The following is a 20218-nucleotide window of genomic DNA, read 5'->3' as shown; positions in this document are numbered from 1 at the left end:
AATCTTGATAGTTTTTTATGACTATACCCACTATGATTTCTGCCGACTCCCTCAGCCTCATTCCTAACAGACACTGCTCCTTGTTCTCTCGATCTTAGATATAAAAAAAATTGATAAAACTAGTCTATAAATTAAAACTGACCCCATAAAACAGTGATAACAAAATCTGTAACAAGTCTTTCTTCCTGATACCTTAGTAGCTTCTAAGCTGAAGTGAAGGCAGCATGTTCTTTGTCTATCTCCTTACCTTCTTGGAGATTTTAGGTAAAATTATACTAATGTGTCTATCTGTTTTAATTTAATTCAATTTTGTGTCTTTATGCAGCTGAGGATTGCTCTGCATTTAAATTGATGTAACGATTGCATTGTTCAATTAAATGGAGTTGCGTGAAGCGATCGTACTGCATTACCTCTGGAAATCCTTGTTGCTTATTTTGCTTTTAATCACCTTATTATGAAATTGTATGGATACTACCGTATTAAATTCTGGTGCCTCAACTTAAGTATTATATTCATCTGAATCTATCTATCTATATATATATATATATATATATATATATATATATATATATATGTGTGTGTGTGTGTGTGTGTGTGTGTGTGTGTGTGTGTGTGTGTGTGTGTGTGTGTACACAAAAACAATTGCAGCGTGGAAGATGTTTGTAAGCCATTTAAGAACGCACAAAACCATTAAATTCACTTCAACATTTAAATGTAACATTTTAATTCAATATGCAGCATGAAGATTTGTCAGTGAACAGGTCGCAGATTCAAAGCGACGAAAATATTTTGGCACAAATTAAATTTAAATGTTGAAGTGAATCTAATGGTTTTTTGTGTGTTCTTAAATAACTTACAAACATCTTCCACACTGCAATTGTTTTTGTTTCGGCACACGATCTCAGATCATGTCACTCACTATGCAAGTACATCTCCGTAATATATATGTATTAATCGAAGTGAACAGTATTACATATTCATTACGGTCGATCTTACCTAGAGTTTCCGCACTAGGAGTTGAAAAGGATGCTAGGTAACGACCCGATTATTTAACACTGGTCTCCTTAGAGTCTTATGTAATCAAACTACTATCGAACATCCCGTTGAACCCCTGGTGCGAACGCAGTTAGTAAGATCGGCCGTAATGGATATATAATACTGTTAACTTCGATTCATATAATCACTTCATTCACAAATATACAAGTACATAATTTTTCTGACTTATGGATTCTTAGACGGATTACATACATGTGTATATATACATACGTATAAGGAAAAGAGATGACAGAGGACAAGACGATTATCATATGAACTTCATGACAAGGCAGCGATCTGGCGGAATCGTTAGCACACCGGGCGAAATACTTAGCGGTATTTCTTCTGCCGCTACGTTCTGAGTTCGAATTCCGCCGAGGTTGACTTTGCTTTTCATCCTTTTCAGGGTCGATTAAATAAGTACCAGTTACGCACTGGGGTCGATGTAATTGACTTAATCTCATTTTCCTTGCTTGTCCCTTCTATGTTTAGCACTCTGTGGGCAATAAAGAAATACATATGAACTTCATCGGCTTACAGCTGTTTCGAGATTCCGGTAAAGCAATGAGATGTTATTCAGGCACTCAATTATCAGCCCACTGTATTTTATAGTAGAAACAGCTGTAAGCTAATGAAGTTCATAAAATAATCATGAGTGTGTGTGTGAATATGTGTGTGTGCGTGCATCCGTGTGTGTGTGTGTGTACGTATATATATCTCGTAACTATGGCTTCTAAACTATATTAAATACCCCCAACATATTGTAGTCTCCACTGTAGAGCACACTATTGGTTCTTTACTCTGCTTTTCTAAGACGACTAATATTTCTTGAGAACATATAAAGTAGGGGCTCACCAAACTTTTCCGACCATCGACCCCCTTTAACCACTTCTCTTTCCATATCGACCCACTTCAGCCATTTTTCCTTCTACATCGACATCCACTTTATCCACTTTTCCTTCTGCATCGACATCCTTTAGCTACTTCACCTACCGCATCGACCACCCTCCTCATTCAAAATATCTCAATACCCTATCCTACCGTACCTTATCTTAAATGCGTAATGGATACTGATGCTGGCAATTAAAATGTCAGCTAAAATATACATGTACGACAAATTAAGAAATTCTATTGAAGATGACACTTTTTACATTTAAAGATACGTGTACATGTATACAATATTAGAAAATGTGAAAAACGCATCATATTTTCTCACGTTTCATGGCGCTGACTAAGTATCTCAAGTAGTTCATCGTGGTGGTGTGGCGTGCGGACCTCTACAAGGCGGAAGCTCTCCGCCAACTTCAAGTCACCTTCTTCTACTGCCCTCTGCCCTCTGACTCCATGCCCAGCTACCAACAGACTGTGTCCTCCACTATCCATGACCTCATCTCCTCCTCCCGTCTCCCCCAGTACCTCCAACCTCATTATCCGCACCCCTCGCACTCCCACTATTTACTTCCTCTCCCAAATCCACAAACCTAACAACACTGGCCGCCCCATCGTCTCCGCCTGAAACTGCCCCACCGAACTCATCTCCAGATATCTTGACCGTGTCCTTGCCGCCCCCTTGTGGCTTCCCTCCCCTCTCACATCCATGACACCAACCATGCGCTTCATTTGTTTACCTCTTTCTCCTTCCCTCCTGGCCCCTCTAAACTTCTTTTCACTCTTGAAATCCAGAGCTCTTACACGGTAATCCCTCACCACGAGGGGCTGCGTGCACTCAAACATTTCCGCGACCTTCGACCCAACATCCACACTCGTTCGTCTGGCCGCTATGATTTTAGTTTCCCAACGTTTAACTTCTCTATCTAGTGGTATTACTAGGAAATGTGTATAAATGAATACTACTAATTGGTAAAATATTATGAAGTGAATAAACTACACTGAAACAACTGTATGTATATATCCATACATTAACTCCTTAAAACACTTGCGTTCGTTATTTTATCATATTTTATATGACATTAAAAATTATATATTTTCAATTACATCTCGCTTAAGATTAGCAACAAATATATTCCTGTTTTTTAATTTTCCCTTATCACTTGTATGTAAGATATATTTCTTTCTGTCTATTATGTGCATATTTAATCAGACTTTGAGCTATCATAGATTTCCACTAAATATTGCCAAGCTAAAACTATTTATATTTCTTTTATTATAGGCATGAAGATATCTACATGGCAATGAAGGGAATATTCATTTTAGCTTTTGCTTACTTCATGAAAACATTTATTAAAGTGACTGCAAATTGTCGAACAGACTGCCCTGATGTTTGCAACTGTACTGAGATTATTTTCAACCGCTGTACTGTAATCTGTACAGACCAAAATCTAACTCAAATACCTGATACTTTTCCAAAGAATGCTACGTCAATAGATTTAAGTCGAAATCGTATTAAAAGTATTCCAGCGGATAGCTTGAGACATTTAAATTTATTAGAGGTGCTGAAACTTGATGATAATCTTCTTGAATGTTTTCAACCGACCACCTTTCAAGGTTTGTTGTCCTTGAAAGAACTCTCGTTGGAGTACAACCGACTATCTATCAATTATGTTTCTTTTCCTATAAAGCTCTTTCAAAATTTAACTAAGGTGAAAATTCTGAAATTACGAGGTAACTTATCAAACATATCTACGACTTATATCGGTAAAACTATTTCTCATTTAACTTCACTGGAACAATTATCTATGACAGGTAATAAATATAGTTACTTTGGAGTGGAGTATACAAAACTGTCAAACTTAAAGTATGTTAGCTTTGCTACAAAGCGGAATAAATCAATGTTGTACACTCTCACGGGTGGCTCCTTTCAGAATATACCATATGTCGTCTACTTGAATCTCAGTTACTCTGAAATACATGTAATTAATAAAAAATCATTTCAATATTTAAATAATCTAACAGTTCTAGATATTTCATATAATAATGTTCGTGATGGAGACAATAATTTCTTCAAAAGTTTCCAGTCAACTCATCATCTTGAATATCTTGCCCTCAGTAATATCATTGCTAGGAATAATCTTGGAATGCCCTTATATGCGAGAGAAGCATTTTATCTAAATTATACATCACTGAAAAGATTTGAGTTTAACTATAACAGACTAGAATATATAGAGCCCAATTTTATTTCTTCTTTACCCAAAACATTGGAATACGCATATTTGAAAAATAATATATTAACATATGGAAAATATTTGTTTGAAATCAAGACTTTATCCAACATTAAATTAATTGACATTAGTACGACGTTATCACATAAAAACTTTCCATTATTTCGTTATAAATTACTCAACAGGGATATTACACACACTTATACGATCTCCAAATCTCTTAAAACACTCTTACTACAAGGTTGCCACTATCAATTTCCGATACCACCATTCCATATAAAACATGCAAATGCGATAAGATTAATTAATGCAACGAATAATTTATTTTGTCCATGGAGTGGCCCAGTTCGAGGCTTAGAACAATTACAGATTCTGGATTTAAGTCACAACCAATGCAATAATATCAGTAACGAATTCTTCACATTTTTCACTGGTCTGCGACTTTTGAATATCGAAAATAACGCAATAGGAATTTCAGGGCAAGTTGCCGAAGAAGGTTTCAGTAAAGCTTTTCTAAATTTAACCAGCCTCGAAGAATTATATCTTTCAAATAACCACATTCAATATTTATCAAACAACAGTTTGTTACAGCTGAAAAATCTCAGAATCTTAAATTTACACAACAATTTATTGGAATCGTTTGATGTAAAGATTAGTCATATGTTAAATTTATCATATTTAGATTTATCTAAAAACATTTTACAGGAACTGTCAGAAAACACTTTTAATGCTATTGAAAAGATATCTGAATACCATAAACTCACTGTCAACATACAAAACAATAAATTGAAATGTGGTTGTTCGCAAATTAGATTTCTCACTTGGCTGCACAAAGTACGCAATTCAGCACATTTGAAAATAATGTACTCGAAATGTACTCATCCTAACGGAACAGTGTGGAAGTTGACAGACAGCCGGCTTCCTTTGATTATAACCTATCTTAACCACAGTTGTTCATCATTTATCGGTATAATTATCACTGTAGCATGTCTTATTGTGCTTCTGGGTTGCTTTTCTTTTGGAGCTCTTGTTTACCATTTTAGATGGAAACTACGATATTTGTATTACATGATCCGAGAACGATACGCATATCAGAGAATACAAACTGGAGAATATCTTTATGACGCTTTTGTATCTTATGCAGAAGAAGATCGAGGTTGTGTTTTTGAATATCTAATTCCAGAACTTGAAGAAAAGGATACGTTTAAACTGAATATCCATCATCGAGATTTTCCCGCAGGTAAACAGATTGCTGAAAATATATTGTCTGCTATCCAGTCCAGTCGAAAATGTCTTATTTTACTTAGCAGGTAAATATTCACAGTCCATTAATATTTATCAAAATGTATTAATTTTATTTCTAGCTTTTTCCTTTCATTTTTTCATGTGAACAAAGCTTCTTTGTTTTAATAAATTTAAGTTATTTAAAAAAAAATTAAATCGTCAATCCCAACACATTACTTGAAGTGTTTAAATAAATGTATTTCGCGGTGGTCACTTTTTTCTTTCTTTTCGTCAAATAAACACACGCACTATATATTTTTTTCTTCACTCGTTTATTACTGTTCTTATTTTATTATTTTAACTCATGTCCATCGTTCGGAAATTTTCCATCACACATCTGTGACCTCTTCAGTGACACTTTTCGTTTACGTGTGCTTTCTTGCACAATTTACTGGATTCTATCTTGAAGAAAAGGATATGTTGAAACAGAAAACTTATAACAGTTTGGTAGCTATATGTTTTTATGAATATCTGTTTGTAAGACATCTTATTTAACGGTATAGCCAGAGGGAGAGAAAATAGGAGGAGAGAGGGAGGGAGGGAGAGAAAGGAGGAGGAGGAGGAGGAGGAGAGGGGTAAAGGAGGGGCGAGGGGAGAAAGGACGAGGCGGAGGGGGGGAGGAGAGGAGGGGGAGGGGGAGAGGAGAGGAGGAAGAGAGGAGAGGAGGAAGAGAGGAGAGGAGGAGAAGAGAGGAGGAGGAGAGGAGAGGGGAGGAGGAGGAGGAGAGGAGAGGAGGAGGAGGAGGATAGGAGGAGGAGGAGGAGGAGGAAGAGGAGGAAGAGGAGGGGAGGGGGGAGGGGGAGAAAGTGTATGTAAAAGTGAGGAAGACGGTTGCACTTTCTCTTTTTGGAGGGGTTAAGTCGATTACATAGACTCCAGTACTTAATTTGTCCGGCCCGAAAGGATGAAAGGCAAAGTCGACTTCGGCGGAACTTCGCTAAGCATTTCGCCCGGCGTGCTAACGATGCTGCCAGCTCACCACCTTAATAATAATAATAATAATAATAATAATAATAATAACTTTTATTATTATTATTATTATTATTATTATTATTTTATGTTTGACTTTTGTTTTGCATTTGTACAAGTTGGATCCAAGTCTCACCCAGAGACCTCAAGAGACAACAAGTTAGAAGTTCATGTAGGTGTTATGCCTAGGGTACCATATATTTGGATTTGTTCAGTTTTGTTCTAGTGAATGTTTAAGAAACCATAAGAAAATTATGTGTTTGTTTTAAAATTTGAGATCACATAGACAGTATTTTACGTAGGATATGGGCAGTTCCCATGAGCACTATCTTTTGAACTTCAGCCATTTTGGGGTTTCCTGGTATCTGAGCTAGGTAGTAATCAGCCCGTTTCGCTGTCATTCCCAGGGCACCTATGACAATAGGTATTGTTTTCGTCTTCAGATTCCACATTTTGCTAATTTCTATTTCAAGATCTTTATATTTGCTCAATTTTTGGTAGGTCTTGACAGATACGTTTATATCGATTGGGACGGTCATATCAATGAGGAGGCATGATTTTTGTCTGAAGTCTTTCAGTATGATGTCTGGCCTATTTGCGTCTATCTTTCTGTGAGTTTGAATGGTGAAGTTCCAGAGGAGTGCAATGTGATCATTTTCAAGTACTGGGGGTGGTTTGTGTTCCCACCAGTTTTTGTCATGCGGCAAGTCCAGGTTTTTGCATATTACCCACTGAATATATTGTGCAGCTCTATCATGCCTGTTGAGATATTCTGTAGGCGCAAGCAGACTGCACATGGAGACAACATGATCGATGGTCTCATTTTGTTGTTGGCATATACGACATAATGGGGAGCTGCCGTTCTCTAATATGTTGGCCTGGTAGTTTTTTGTAGGTAGGCATTGATCTTGGGCTGTTATGATAAACCCCTCTGTTTCTGATTTCAAGCCAGAGGCCATTAGCCATTGGTGGGTAAGGGCTTTGTCAATATCTGCATTATTCGCTCTGTTTGGGTATTTGCCATTGAAAGGTTTTCCATGCCATTTTTCAGTCATAATATCTAAGGCAGCAATTTTAGCACGGGTTTTCAAGCGCTTAGCTTTTTCTGCAGGTGTTTCTAGTTCGTCTAATTCTTGAATTTGTTGCAATTGGAATTCACTTAGATATTCCTTTGCCTGTTTTGTTACTGAGTAAGATGCTTTCTGGCTTTCATGTTTTGAGACAAGTTTTAGCATCCAGTCCGCAGAGTTTTTCAGATAGGTGTCTAGGCCAATTGTGGCTACCTTCATTGTTAATGCCAGCTGTAGAAGTCCTCGGCCTCCCTCTTTTCTTGGCAGATAAAGACGTTCTATATCTGCCTTAGGGTGGTGCATTCTATGCATTGTCAACAGTTTTCGTATTTTTCTGTCAACATTACATATTTCAGTAATTGACCAGTTAACGATATTGAAACTGTAAGTCACGACTGGTATGGCTAGAGCATTGATCTCTTCGATCCTGTTTCTTGCGTTTATCTCTGTCTTCAGTATTGCTCTCACCCTGCGATAACATTCTCTTCTGATCCTTTCCCTCATCACTGAATGCTTAATATTGTCCCCTTCAATTACCCCTTGGTATTTGTAGCTCTCCGCTGGTTCTAACTCTTTTATGACATTTTGCTGGTCAAGGTTCACATTAGATGTTTTTGTCATTTTTCCTTTGATAAAGGTAGCTTTTGCACATTTATCAAGGCCAAATTGCATCCTGATGTCATCACTGAATTGTTTAACAATCGCTAGTAGGCCTTTGAGTTGTTGGTCATTCTTTGCAAAAAGCTTTAAATCATCCATGTAAATGAGATGATTTATATTTTTATCAAATATTTTATAACCATACTGTGCATCATTGAGCAATTTTGAGAGCGGTATTAGGGCTAGACAGAAGAGGAGTGGTGATAGTGAGTCACCCTGGAAAATGCCACATGAAATTCTTACATCTCCAGCATTTAGAGATTCATTGTCATTGTTCAACGTCAGTGTGGTTCTCCATGATCTCATACTTACAGATAAAAAGTTTCGCAGAGTAGGAGCTATTTTATACATTTCCAGACATTTCCTAATCCAGCTATGTGGTAGGCTATCAAAGGCCTTTTTATAGTCTATCCAGGCTATTGACAAGTTTTTGTGTCGCTTGTGACAATCTTCTAAGATCATCTTATTGATGAGTAGCTGATCTTTACAACCATAAGATCCACGTTTACATCCCTTTTGCTCATTAGGAAATATGCTACTTTCTATTAAAAAACTATAGGTATACTCAGTTAGGACGGATGTTAGTGTCTTATACATCGTTGTTAAGCAGATTATGGGTCGATAATTTTTTGGTTCGTTTGTTTCCTCATTTTTTGGAAGCAGGAATGTTATTATTATTATTATTATTTTTATTATTATTATTATTATTATTATTATTATTATTATTATTATTATTATTATTATCATTATTATTATCATTATTATTATTATTATTATTATTATTATTATTATTATTATTATTATTATTATTATTATTATTCAGTCGTCTTATTTTTATAACGTGCTTTCATTGCGCTATCGAGTGCAGTTCTGTGTGCCTTGGGTATGTGCTGTGGTTTGCTGTATTGAAAGCGTTTTACGTAGGATGTGTTTAGTGCCTAGTAGTGCTACTTTTTGTAGTGCTATTTTCTCTATGATATATAAAATTGCTTGTCCTGGTGTTTTTGTTATGTATTTGTCTGAATATTATTATTATTATTATTATCATTATTATTATTATTATTATTATTATTATTATTATTATTATTATTATTATTATTATAGAAAGGATTGAGGTAACTCCTCCTGAAGATATAGAGCCAAAATTAAACGAAGAGTGTCATTTGTTATCTTGTGAACAATATTTCCACATCTCGCGTGTCTTCGACTGGTTCAAAAAATAAATTTGTCAATCTACTTCATTTTGATTAATATAGAAAGGATTGAGGTAACTCCTCCTGAAGATATAGAGTCAAAATTAAAAGAAGAGTGCCATTTGTTATCTTGTGGACAATATTTCGACATCTCGCGTGTCTTCGACTGGTTCAAAAAATAAATTTGTCAATCTACTTCATTTTGGTTAATATAGAAAGGATTGAGGTAACTCCTCAATTATTATTATTATTATTATTATTATTATTATTATTATTATTATTATTATTATTATTTTATTATTATTATTATTATTATTATTATTATTATTATTATTATTATTATTGTTGTTGTTGTTGTTGTTGTTGTTGTTGTTGTTATCATTACTATTATTATTGTTATTATATTTTGAAAAGGATTGACGTAACTCTTCACGAACGTAAATAGTCAAGACGAAGAGCGCGATTCGATTGTAAAATATTTTATTTGTTGAACGATATTTCAACAGTACGTCTGTCTTTGTCAAGTTCAAAATAAGAGGTGATTAAAAATTCAAAATTACAGAAATTAATTTCTGTAATTTTGAATTTTTAATCACCTCTTATTTTGAACCTGACAAAGACAGACATACTGTTGAAATATTGTTCAAATAAAATATCTATACAATCGAATCGCGCTCTTCGTCTTGACTATTATTATTATTATTATTATTATTATTGTTGTTATTATTATTATTATTATTATTATTATTATTATTATTATTATTAATATTTTTATTAATATATTATGTTGTTGTTGTTGTTGTTGTTGTTGTTGTTGTTGTTATTATTATTATTATTATTATTATTATTATTATTATTATCATTAATATTATATAACTTCAATATATTGTAGATTAAGGCAAATTTCTATTGCATCATCTGCAAAACCTTCGTGTTGCTGGGATGTATGCTGCATTGTGAATTCTTTTCTCCTGTTGGGAGTGTGCGAACTCTTCCCTGTACTGTGTTGCGTTGGCTTTTTTTTTCTTTGAGGCGTGGAGCTTTCTTTTGTTGTGTTACTGCTTGTATTGTGTGTTGAATGTGTAATGCTTTTCGTTTTCTGGCTTGCTGGTGGGAGTTTATTTCACTGGGCAAATACTGAATAGAGTGTGTCCTGTATTTCTGAGGATTTTTTTTTTAGGTTGTATTATTGGATTGATAATATTTTGGGTAGGATGTGGGTTGTTCCTAGCAAGGTTATTTTTTGGACAGTGTGTAGAGTTGAGTATCCAAGGATAGCTTCTACATTTTTGTTCATATGATTTTTTATCATGCCCAATGCTCCAATTATTATTGGTATTGTATTTACCTTCATGCCCCACATTTTGAATACTTCAATTTCGATGTTTTGTATTTCGATAATTTCTCCATTTCTGTTTTGACAATATTTTCATGAGAAGGGACTGCAATGTCCAAAAGTAAGCAGGAGGTGTTTTCCCCCAATCCTTGACTATTATGTTTGGGCAATTAGATTTTATTTCTTTGTCGGTTTGAACCGGCATATCTCAGAGGATTGTTACCTCATCGTTGTCTTGTACCTTGCTTGACTCATGCTTATACCAGCTGCTGTCAGTTTTGATGTTGTAATGTTGGCATATTAACCAGTGGATATAACTGCTTACTTTGTCGTGTTTGTATACATGTTCAGACTTGGCAAGGACTGGGCAGCCTGAGATGATGTGGTTAACTGTTTCATTGTGCTGGTTGCACACTCTGCATTTGGTGTTGAGGCCTGCTTTAATTATGTTGTTTTTGTAATTGCTTGTAGTCAGGTATTTATCTTGTGTAGGGAGAATCAGTCCTTCCGTTTCGGTTTTTAGTTCAGAGATTTTGAGCCATTGTTGGCTTTTACATAGGCTCACTTCCTCTTTGTCAAGTCTTGCCGGGTATTGGCCATGAAATGATTTTTATTTCCATTTCTACCGCGGTATATTTTGTAATTTAGTTTTAATGTTTTTTGTCTCTCTAACCATTTCTGCTATGTTGTCATCTGAGGTCAGTTTGTTAGTGTATTTTGCTTCTCTTCTGTATTGAGAAAAACATTTTCTTTTTTTTTTCATGTTATTTTACTAAATGCAGTAGTCTTCCGTTCTTTGTTTCTAAGTATTTTGTTAGTCCAACTGTTGTTATTCTATAGTAGCTTTTTAACTGTATCAGACCACGGCCTTCTTCTGAGCGGGGTAGCAATGATCCGTTTGTGTCTGTTTTGGGGTGGTGATTTCGGTACGCTGTTAGTAGTTTTCTGTTTTTTCTGTCTAGGTTTCTCAATTCACTGATCTTCCACTTTACTATGTTAAAGCTGTAATTTATGACTGGTATCACGAGCGTGTTATCTTATTTTTAGCATTAAGTTCAGTGTTTAATATTAGTCTAATTCTTCTGTAATACTCTCTCCTAATTTTCTCTTTCACTTATGTATGTTGTATTTTAGCTGTTTCTTCTTTTCCTAGATATTTGTGTGGGCGGTTGTGGTCTAATTCTCTAATTTCTGTGTCTATGTCGATTGCAGTGTTCTCAGTGTTAAATAACCTACCTCTTCTCAGTGTGACTCTGGCAATTTGTCCAGGCCCATGATCATTCTGATGTCATTGCTGAAACTCTGAACAATTTTGGTAAGGTTTCTCTGTTCCATGATGCTTTTAGCGAAAAGTTTTAGGCTAAAATTACACTAGGAGATAGTTTATTTTTTTGTCCGTAGCACCTATAACCCATGATGGTTTCGTTTAACAAGTTTGTTTGCGGGATCAGAGAAAGGCAGAAAAGCAGGGGTGACAGTGATTCTCCCTCGAAAATCCCTCTTCTTATCGATATAGGATAGGTTTTAATAACTTATGAGTCACTTTTTAACGTTATACTGGTTTTTCAGTTTGCCATTCCATGTTTAATGTATTTTAGTCGTGGTAGGGCTACCTTACTTGTGTGGAGAGGTTCCAGTATCCATGAGTGTGGAACACTGTCGAATGGTTTTTGGTAATCAACCCAAGTCATGTTCAGGTTTGTCTTTCTCCTCTTACAGTCCTCTTTAATTGCTCGGTTTACCAAAAGTTGCTCTTTGCAGTCATACAACCCTCTCGGTACCCTTTTTTGTTCTTCTGGTAAGACATTGTTTCCCAGCTGGTTTATAAGTCAGTTATAGATAACTGATATTATTGTTTTGTAGGATGTTGATATGCGTATTTATTATTATTATTATTATTATTATTATTATTATTATTATTATTATTATTATTATTATGGCAGTGAGCTAGCTGAATCGTTAGCACACTGAACGAAATGTTTAACGGTATTTCTGAGTTTATCAAATTCTTTTGCCGAGATATTATGATTACAAGGTATGCTCATGTCAGTCAATAAACAGACTTTATTGTTTTCCTCTTTCACAACGATACCTGTTTCATTAGCTTTGAATGTCTAGTCTGTAAGTAGAGCAAAGTCCAAAAAAATTGTTACAATTTCTCCCTCAGTTATAGCCTCAGGGTAGTTCTTGAACCATTTGTCAGCAGTTTTGATTTTATAATGCCGACAGATTAACCAGTGTAGATATTGACCAAATCTGTCATGTCTTGATTTATGCTCTGTACGTGCTAAAACATTACACCCAGAGATTAGGTGGTCCACTGTTTCTATCTCATCGTTGCAGTACCGGTACTTTGAGTCTACTCCATTTTTCATCACTATGGCTTGGTAGTTACGGGTCAATAAGCTCTGATTTTGAAGCAACTAAGATAAACCTTTCGCTCTCTGCATTTAGTTCTGAGCTGCGTAGCCACTGATGTGTGTGCTTCTGGTCTACATCAGCTACTGCACCATGGAATTTTTGTCAGTGAACAGGTCGCGGTTTCAAAGCGACAAAAATACTTTGATAAATTAAATATAAATGTTGAAGTGAATCTAATGGTTTTCGTGTGTTTTAAATGGCTTATAAACACCTTCCACGCTGCAATTGTGTTACAGAATGTTATAAGCCAAACGCTGAATTTATACGATTCACCAGCCATCCTTATTTTTCAAAAAACCCAGTGTATATCATATGTTTCAGAAACAAGCGGAAGGGACTTTGATAACAGTGGGTAACAAACTGTTCGGTAGAAATTGGAAGGCACATGATCAGGCGGATTTCGTCGATCAAGACACTTTATCTGTACCCTGTAACATTCAAGAGCCTGGCATTGGGACGAAATTGTAAGAGTTCTCTTCTGATAAAATGTCAGTCGTTACTTATTCTGATGATGGATCTGGAAAGCAGGGAGCTGGATCTTTCTCCGTCCAGGGGTTGATTATTAATGGTCGCTACAGAGCTCTACCGACTCTGCTTGTAGCATCACAAGCAAGAAATAACCTAGCTGACTCGAAAATTACTAGCACTTTCGCTACTAGAAGCAGCAAATAATATCCCGATTAAAATATTATTTGAAAATACTGATTTTGTTATCTCGGACTAAACATCACACAATGTTGAGATTGGAGAGATCGTAGCAGGAAATCTCAGCACAGAACACGTCTGTTTTGCAATGTGCACCCTTCACTTATGTTCAATCGAGTAATAACAACAGTGGAGGGACATCGAGAACGCAATTAGTCGAGACAAAATTTATTCGAATTTTCTTGTAAATGCAACATCGAGCTCATCCAGTGTCACTGTTCAGGCTCTTGACTGCATAACAAGATTAATCAGTCATGATTTTGCTCGCAAGTCATGGAACAAAACTGGTGAATTCGACAAGCACATTCAACCACGGGTTAATCAATTCGTTGCCCTGAAGAATGAACGCTTTAACCGTCTTACTACTTGTGCAATAACTTTGTACGACCCGAATGGTATAGCATCGTATCTGGCGAAATACGAGCATGTTACAAACCAATTAGCTTGTTTCCTTCGATGATTCAAAGATCTGGAGTTCCTCAAAGTCTCGTATTGCACAGGATTGCTGACTGGACTGCACCTTGTCGAACCATTCCTTTCGCTCACCACTTCAGCAAGCACAACCGACTCAAAACTTGTACCTGCTTTCAAACAACTTTATGGTGACCTTTCCAGAGGGGATACAAACCGATTGCTAAATGTACATAGTCCTGCACTCAGTTTTGAATCTTCTAGCAGATTCCAGGAAACCAGATATGATGAAGATATATATTGTTCTGTTGAAGCTATTGCAGCCAAGTGGAAGCCAGAGGTATTACAAGCACTGAAGAGGCTTCGTACAAAGTTAGCGGATGGTTTCCAGAACCAGCAGAGTTCTGTTTAGTTTTGGAAACATCATCAAAGAGTCTCTCCTTGTCTGATAAACATGGAATTAGCTAAACTAGAGAGAGTTCCCATTTATAATCTCGACTCAGAATGCAGTGTGGGATTTATCAACTATGAGTTGAATCGTCGAGGTACCAAGCAACTCAAATTAGCATCTTCCCAAGTTAAATCCAAGTCGGTTGATCTAATTGAATGTCGAGAGTCCGAGGCATTCAGGCAATATATGAAACGCACTAAACGTGGGGGAGAGACCGGAAAGAAGAAAATCTCCAACACTGCCGTGAATAGACGACGAAACCATGGTGTACCGTTTACTAGCAACACTGAGGTAGATAACTATCTCATAGCAAATATACCAGATAAAGGAAAGGTTGATAGGCTGTATTTAGAAATCAGGTTTACTAGAGACATTGCACTTTCTGTGCCAAAAACTAGTGACATTTTCCGTCTTAGACAAAATTATCGAAAACAGTCAATGGAACGATGAATTTATTTGGATAATGTGAGTTGCAAGACAGACTAAGTTTCGCCATATTTTTGTGGTTCGAAGACTTTTAGACAACTTAAACGCTCCCACTTACTGCAGTGTATATTTCAATAGATCGCTTTTGAATTGTGGTCTGTAACCGTGGCAGAGCACAGCGTCGGATATACCACAAAGAATATCCCGATTCCCTCTAACCATTTTATACATGGATACTACCGTATAAGGTGAGCTACGGTGATGAAGAACCCACTCCATACTATTTCTTTCTTTCTTTCTTTTTCTTTCTTTGTTCCTTACTTTATCTTTTTCTTTTTAATCTTCTTTCTCTCTTTCTCTCTCTCTCTCCCTCTCATTCCCTCTCACTCTTTCTTTCTCCTTTCACACCCCCAGTTTTTACCAGCAAATTATGACAATAATTGTTTCGTACTTTTAAGTTATATTAATGTATAATTTCGTTTAATTTCAGGAGCTTTTTGTCAAGTGAGTGGTGTATGTTTGAATATAACATGGCTAAAATGGAATGTGTTCACGCTGAAAGAGATTTGGTAATTGTCATAATGCTCGAAGAACTTCCTGTAGACGTTCTACCTTTGCAATTAAAGCATCAAGTCAAAATGCAGAGTTATATATGTTTTCCGACGGAGAACGCGACGACAAGTGATGTTTTCTGGAAAAATCTAAAAATGTCTATACGAGAAGGTTAATAAGAGTATGATCGATTTAAATTATATGTCAAATTTATAACGGTATCACTGAAAGAATATTTTGTAATTTTCTTCTTTATACGTGTGCATCAAAATTATGAATTTATGTATGTGTGAGAGAGACTGAAATCTTACAGAAAATTGCTATACTGTTCAGTAAATATTTATTACAACCTTTAACTTTAATTAACAAAAATCATGTTGTTTCTTTGTATGCAGTCACAGTCATTTGTATATTTTCAACATCAATATTTCGTTGATCATTGTATAATTTGTTTTATGTGCTAATTGCTTGCGATTGTGTATTATCAATTTAATATAAACACTTGTTCGTAATTTTCTTTCTGTAATATATTTGGAATCGAGGAACCCGTTTTTGCATTGTTTTTCCCACTTCTAATCTGTAACAAATAAAGATTTTACATTTGACAGAGCCCATTCATTTTTTTATCCATATATCACGAATTTTTTATAATCTGTTGAAATTTCAAACAAAACCTGTATATTATCCATGATATAACATCACTCTAGATTCTCAAGCAGAATGTTTTATAGACATTCTTGTGAGGCTCTTGATCGCACCTTAAATGACCCCTGGTAATTTGTGGCAAACTCTGCTGGTTATTACAAAAGTTACACTTGCTAATAAGTTGAATGCATGTCCCAAAGAAACTGTTATTTTGAGACAAGTAGAAAAACAACATCTTTCTTCGAAAATTAGAGTGCCCCTTAATGCAAATATCTCAGCAGCCCAAATTGCAAAGATTTTACTTCAAACAGGGGCAATGGTCAGTTTCCAGGCGTCAGCGAGAGTAAAGATTTTATAATTCAAAACACTTGTCGACTAGTATACTAGAAATCTCAAGAAATTCTACTGCAATTTTACCCTAGACCTTTGCGGAATTGCAAAAGCCCAAAGCGGTTTCTGAACATGCATACCCAGATCCTCAAAATGAAATTACATTTCAATAGATAATGATCGAATCCCGGTTTTAGGAACCAAACTCAATGTAGTAATCGTTAACAATAAGACCAGCTATCCAACCGTGTTCCCTGATAATATATATATATATATATATATATATATATATATATATATATATATATGCATGCATATATGGGTACAAGACGTTACCAACGGTGCAAATAACATAAGATTCGTAAACAACGAGGAAAAATGGAAAGCAGGACAAGTAAACAGTGAGAAAGGGCCCTTCATCAGTTGTCGACTGTCTATCTCCAGCTCATTTCGAGCATTCAACGACAATATGAGTTCTAAAAGACAGTTGCTCCCATAAATTCTAAAATAAAATTTAGGATTTATGGACGCTCAAAGTTGGAAACAAAAGCATGACAGTGGAGACATACAAGGAAACTGAACGAAAACAAACATGGAAGTTCGTTAGACCAGAACGAGCGGAAAATAGTGAACGCTGGGAGAAACAATTTTTTGTTTTGAAAAGAAAAAAGATAGAACAGTGAGAGAAAAAAAACGTACGTTCTCTTGAACGTCCGTGCAGGAAAAGAAAGATGGTCACGCGTGAACAACGAGAGTGAGAGAGAGAGAAAGAGAAAGAGGGAGAGAGGGAGATAGAAACCTTTGAAGGCGGGAATATATATATATATATATATATATATATATATATATATATATATATATATATATAAATACAGTGGTCCGATCAATAACGGATTCCTACGTCCAAGGTTTGAAGAACTATATGACCTTCGGTTTTAGACGCTAACTAGTCATTCATGGGGCTAAGCCCTTTATGGATGCGAAACCTCTGCCACTTTATGACCGGTGCTCCAGCATGGCCGCAGTCAAATGACTGAAACAAGTAAAAGAGTAAAAGAGTAACTTGGAAACTATGCATGTTTATAAATATTTTAAAATAAATATTTTAAACATTCATGATATTTCTAAAGTTTATATCGTTGCATATGCCTGTTTACTTTATTTTACCTTACTTTTTACACATTTTAGAGACTGAAAACTATATATTTATTTATTGATTTTTGAAGGAATTGAACACACACACACACACACACACATATATTAAATCTTGCGTTGGATATATGGTATTGTTCCTGTGGTATTCCACCCTTATGTATCCATTCTTACAATAATGTGAATTCTAGCTCATGCTGAGCACTTCAACTCTAGCCCGTTTTTATGTATTGTTATATTAACGATATATAATTATTAAAAAAATTACAGCTTATATATATATATAATATTTGTAAACAAACTCGGAGGCTTGATAAGTTGCGGAGAAAGAGCGACTACGAAATTTTTTCATAGAGTAATAACTATACTATAATATATAATAATAATAATTTTACATAGAAAAATGCGAGCAAGAGAAATAATATTGTCAAGATTATAAACCTGGAAAAGTACAGGACAAGTTATTACACTTGGAACAATTTAAGACAACTTATTACATCTGGTAAAGTACAGAACAAGAAAACTTTTACGTAAAATATTACAGTTAAGGATAAAATTTCAAATAAAATATTTGGATTTAGAAAATATTAGCTTTCATTAAAACTAAAAATGTTATTACAAGTTATTACTTCTATTTGTTATTACTTCTTACTTCTATCAAAATTTGAAATAACTCAATTAGAATATTTTTTTGTACTTTAAAAAATACATTTTTTAATTATTAATTAATAATTAGAAATTTGAAAATAGGTTATAAAAAAATAATAGTAGTACATAATTGGTTAGTACAATTAATAGAATAATACAAAAATTAGTTATATATTACAGTAAAATCTACCTATAACAACAAATTCACAGTAAAATTTACTCGAGTTATTGCCTAAGTTATTGCCAATTCTTCACATTTTTAGTCTTGACCCTATGCCTATATCTTACGTATATACTGTTCTACTTTGCATAAAACTTTAGCCATATTGGTATTTCTGGCTCTTATATTTTAAGTATTCTAGTGTGTCAATATTTTAACAAAATGATGGTACCTTTTTTAATTATAATGTTACTTTGTATATTAAAATGAAATAATTTTTAACATTGATATTTTATCCTTAGCTGCAATATTTTAAATAAGAATTTTCTTGTTCTGTACTTTACCAGATATAATAAGATTTTACCTTATTGAAAATTGAATAATAAGTTTAATAAATTTCTAAATAATATTTTTATTTTTTTCATTTTTGTGATTGATTGATTGATTTATTGTTATTGAATTAAAATATAAAGGTTTAATCTAAAAAAATGAAAATAATATTAATAATTCTTCGATTTAACCTTATCATATAAGCTTAATTAAAATATAGCTTGTTTTTAAAATAAAAGAGTTAATTATACTTGAATCCAATTTTTTTACCTTACTGAGAAATTCCTGCCAATGTAAACTACTACGATTCTGTTTCTTGTCTCAGATATCATGGGACTGTGTTTACATGATATAATTGCATTAATTAATACAGATGATGTAATTAAACAAATTGCAAATTAGCGGTTCGTTGATAATATTTTCCTTCACTCAATGATTCCGATGACATATATTAAAAGTCCCCTTATAGAACTATATTCATAAAAGAGTATAGAACTATATTATCACCCTCAAATTTGAGAAGCAAACACTCATAACTTTTTTCTTTTCAAACTTCAGTGCATGAAATTGATGCCATAAAATTCCTCGAATGGAGCTCTATCATTTAAGCTCAATTAAAATATAGTTTCTTTTTTAAATAAAACAGTTAATTATACTTAAATGCAATCTTTTGCCTTATATATATATTTCTTTTTCATATTTTACCTCACAACTTTTTTGATACAAATTTTTGTTGCATGGGACCAAAACTATGAAATTCCTCATGCTTTCTTCTATCATTGAAGCTAAGATGAATATATTCTGCTTTTAAAATAAAATTTTAAAAAGTTATTTAGATCTAAACTTGATTGGAAGCGTTAGTCCTATAACGTTTCTACAAATTTTGATGTAAACTTTCTGCTACAGAACCAAATCTCAATTTTTTACGCCGAAATGTAGTTAGGGACGAGTCCTCTTCAAAACTGTTAACAGTTTGGTTAAGGACTAATTTAGCGACAAGGCTCTGGAGATGCTGCGTGTGAGTAGATTGCGGCCTTAAGAATATTATTCAATTAGTACTGTAGTTGAATGACATATATTCCAATTAACGCGACATTATCTAAACAACTGACCGATAAATGATGAGCTTACCCAAGTTAGAATCGAACCCACATATCAACTCTAACATGGGGGCCATGCGCTTCCGATTGAACCAAACACTCTCTTATAAATTTCAGTCAAGTTTTATGTATAGATACTTAACTATCTAATACTAGATTATTATTATGATATATTATTATATAGTTATTATTGTATATATCTATATATCTATATATATGTG

General features: G+C 34.4%; 1 protein-coding gene across 4 annotated transcripts in view; it reads left to right on the top strand.

Moving 5' to 3' along the window:
- The window catches only part of LOC106882492 (toll-like receptor 4), a 31476-nt gene extending 15239 nt beyond the window's left edge, over positions 1-16237 (top strand). For 2 of the 4 annotated variants that reach the window (XM_089353133.1, XM_089353135.1), the window contains exons 2-3: positions 3206-5464; positions 15571-16237. In XM_089353133.1, the coding sequence (XP_089209259.1) occupies positions 3206-5464; positions 15571-15808 (2497 nt within the window). In that variant the 3' untranslated portion in view covers positions 15809-16237. Of the gene's footprint in view, positions 1-3205; positions 5465-9241; positions 9557-12264; positions 12364-15570 lie in introns of all 4 variants that reach the window. The other 2 variants (XR_016242081.1, XM_089353134.1) reach the window with 2 other exon arrangements.
- The last annotated feature ends 3981 nt before the right edge of the window (positions 16238-20218 follow it).

The sequence above is a fragment of the Octopus bimaculoides genome, chromosome 1 (genome assembly GCF_046866305.1).
Source record: "Octopus bimaculoides isolate indiv1 chromosome 1, ASM4686630v1, whole genome shotgun sequence".
In the NCBI taxonomy this organism is placed as follows: Eukaryota; Metazoa; Mollusca; class Cephalopoda; order Octopoda; family Octopodidae; genus Octopus; species Octopus bimaculoides.
Note: the sequence above shows the minus strand (reverse complement) of the source record. Positions and strands in the feature narration are given on the sequence as shown.